A 1,088-nucleotide genomic window follows, 5' to 3' on the forward strand; every position below is an offset into this window, starting at 1 on the left:
CCATTTTAATTTCTGGGGAGGCGCGGAGGATTTTGTTTGTGGTGGAATATTCATTTGATCTCTTGATAGGCCGAATTACTTAAGCATGCCAAGGCAAACACACATTTATTTTCGATTTTGAATGCAATTCTTCTTACCAATTTGCATAATGTGGTTTTGTCAGCATTAGGGATCTGGTTGACTGTTGTCTTATTGACAATCACAACCTTACCTTAATTCTCTCCGCGCCAGAAGTCGCATAAGGCCTCCACGCTGTTTTTCCACCCTTTTCTATCTTTTGCCGCTGTTCTGGCTACGTTCCAACTTGTCCATCCTTGTTGGTTCCTTTCTTTCTCTGTTGTTCTTCTCCATGTAGTTTTTGGCCTTCCTCTAATTCTTTTCCCTTCAGGTGCCCATTGTAGAGCTACATAGCTGTTGTTGTCTCTTTCACGTCTTAATGTATGTCCTATCCATGTCCACCGTCTCCTTCTGATTTCGCAACTGATGTTTCTGGTGTTAGCTATTTCATTTACTGTTTTGTTCGATGTTTTACTTTGCCATCTTATTTTTAGGATCTTTCTTAGGCATTGGTGTTCTACAGTATTTAGTTTCTTTTCTTCAATGTTTGTTAATTTCCAATCACAACACATCTTCTTTATTTCATATGGATAAAGGTAAACAGAAATATATGCCGAATCGTTCAAAAAATTGGACTTGACATACGACAATAATAACATACCAATCGTCATCTAGAAAAACATATACCTAAACGGCCAACCAAATCGTAGTAACGTCCGTCAAACTTCCGAAGGGTTTACTTCAGTTTAACCTTAAAGAACCCTTGGTTTAATAACTTCCTAATTGTGTAAGCAACAATCTTTTGTGAAGAAAATCATCGTGACTTACAAGAAAAAGCAAGCTCTGGAATTTTGTATTAAATATATTTTTAATATCACAAACTTCTTATTTCTTTCGATTTTTAAAATACTAATTGTGAATTAATTAATTCTCTAATCAACTAGTCATGTAACATTCGTTTCATCTATTAGTATTTTATTTATTCTTATTTTATGTCCTAATTCTGTGCGCCGTGATATGTAAATACATAT

At 35.1% G+C, this 1,088-nt stretch overlaps 1 protein-coding gene across 1 annotated transcript; it reads right to left on the bottom strand.

The window, feature by feature from the left end:
* Window positions 1–212: 212 nt before the first annotated feature.
* LOC134705665 (uncharacterized) lies at window positions 213–629 on the bottom strand. Its single transcript, XM_063564385.1, has one exon. The coding sequence runs from the start codon at window positions 627–629 to the stop codon at window positions 213–215; it is 417 nt and encodes a 138-aa protein (XP_063420455.1).
* Window positions 630–1,088: the final 459 nt, after the last annotated feature.

Source organism: Mytilus trossulus, chromosome 2, assembly GCF_036588685.1.
Source record: "Mytilus trossulus isolate FHL-02 chromosome 2, PNRI_Mtr1.1.1.hap1, whole genome shotgun sequence".
Classification (NCBI taxonomy): Eukaryota; Metazoa; Mollusca; class Bivalvia; order Mytilida; family Mytilidae; genus Mytilus; species Mytilus trossulus.

What these genes read in the sequence shown, in the direction of transcription:
- LOC134705665 (XM_063564385.1), bottom strand. Translation starts at nt 629, where the DNA reads ATGTGTTGTGATTGGAAATTAACAAACATTGAAGAAAAGAAACTAAAT.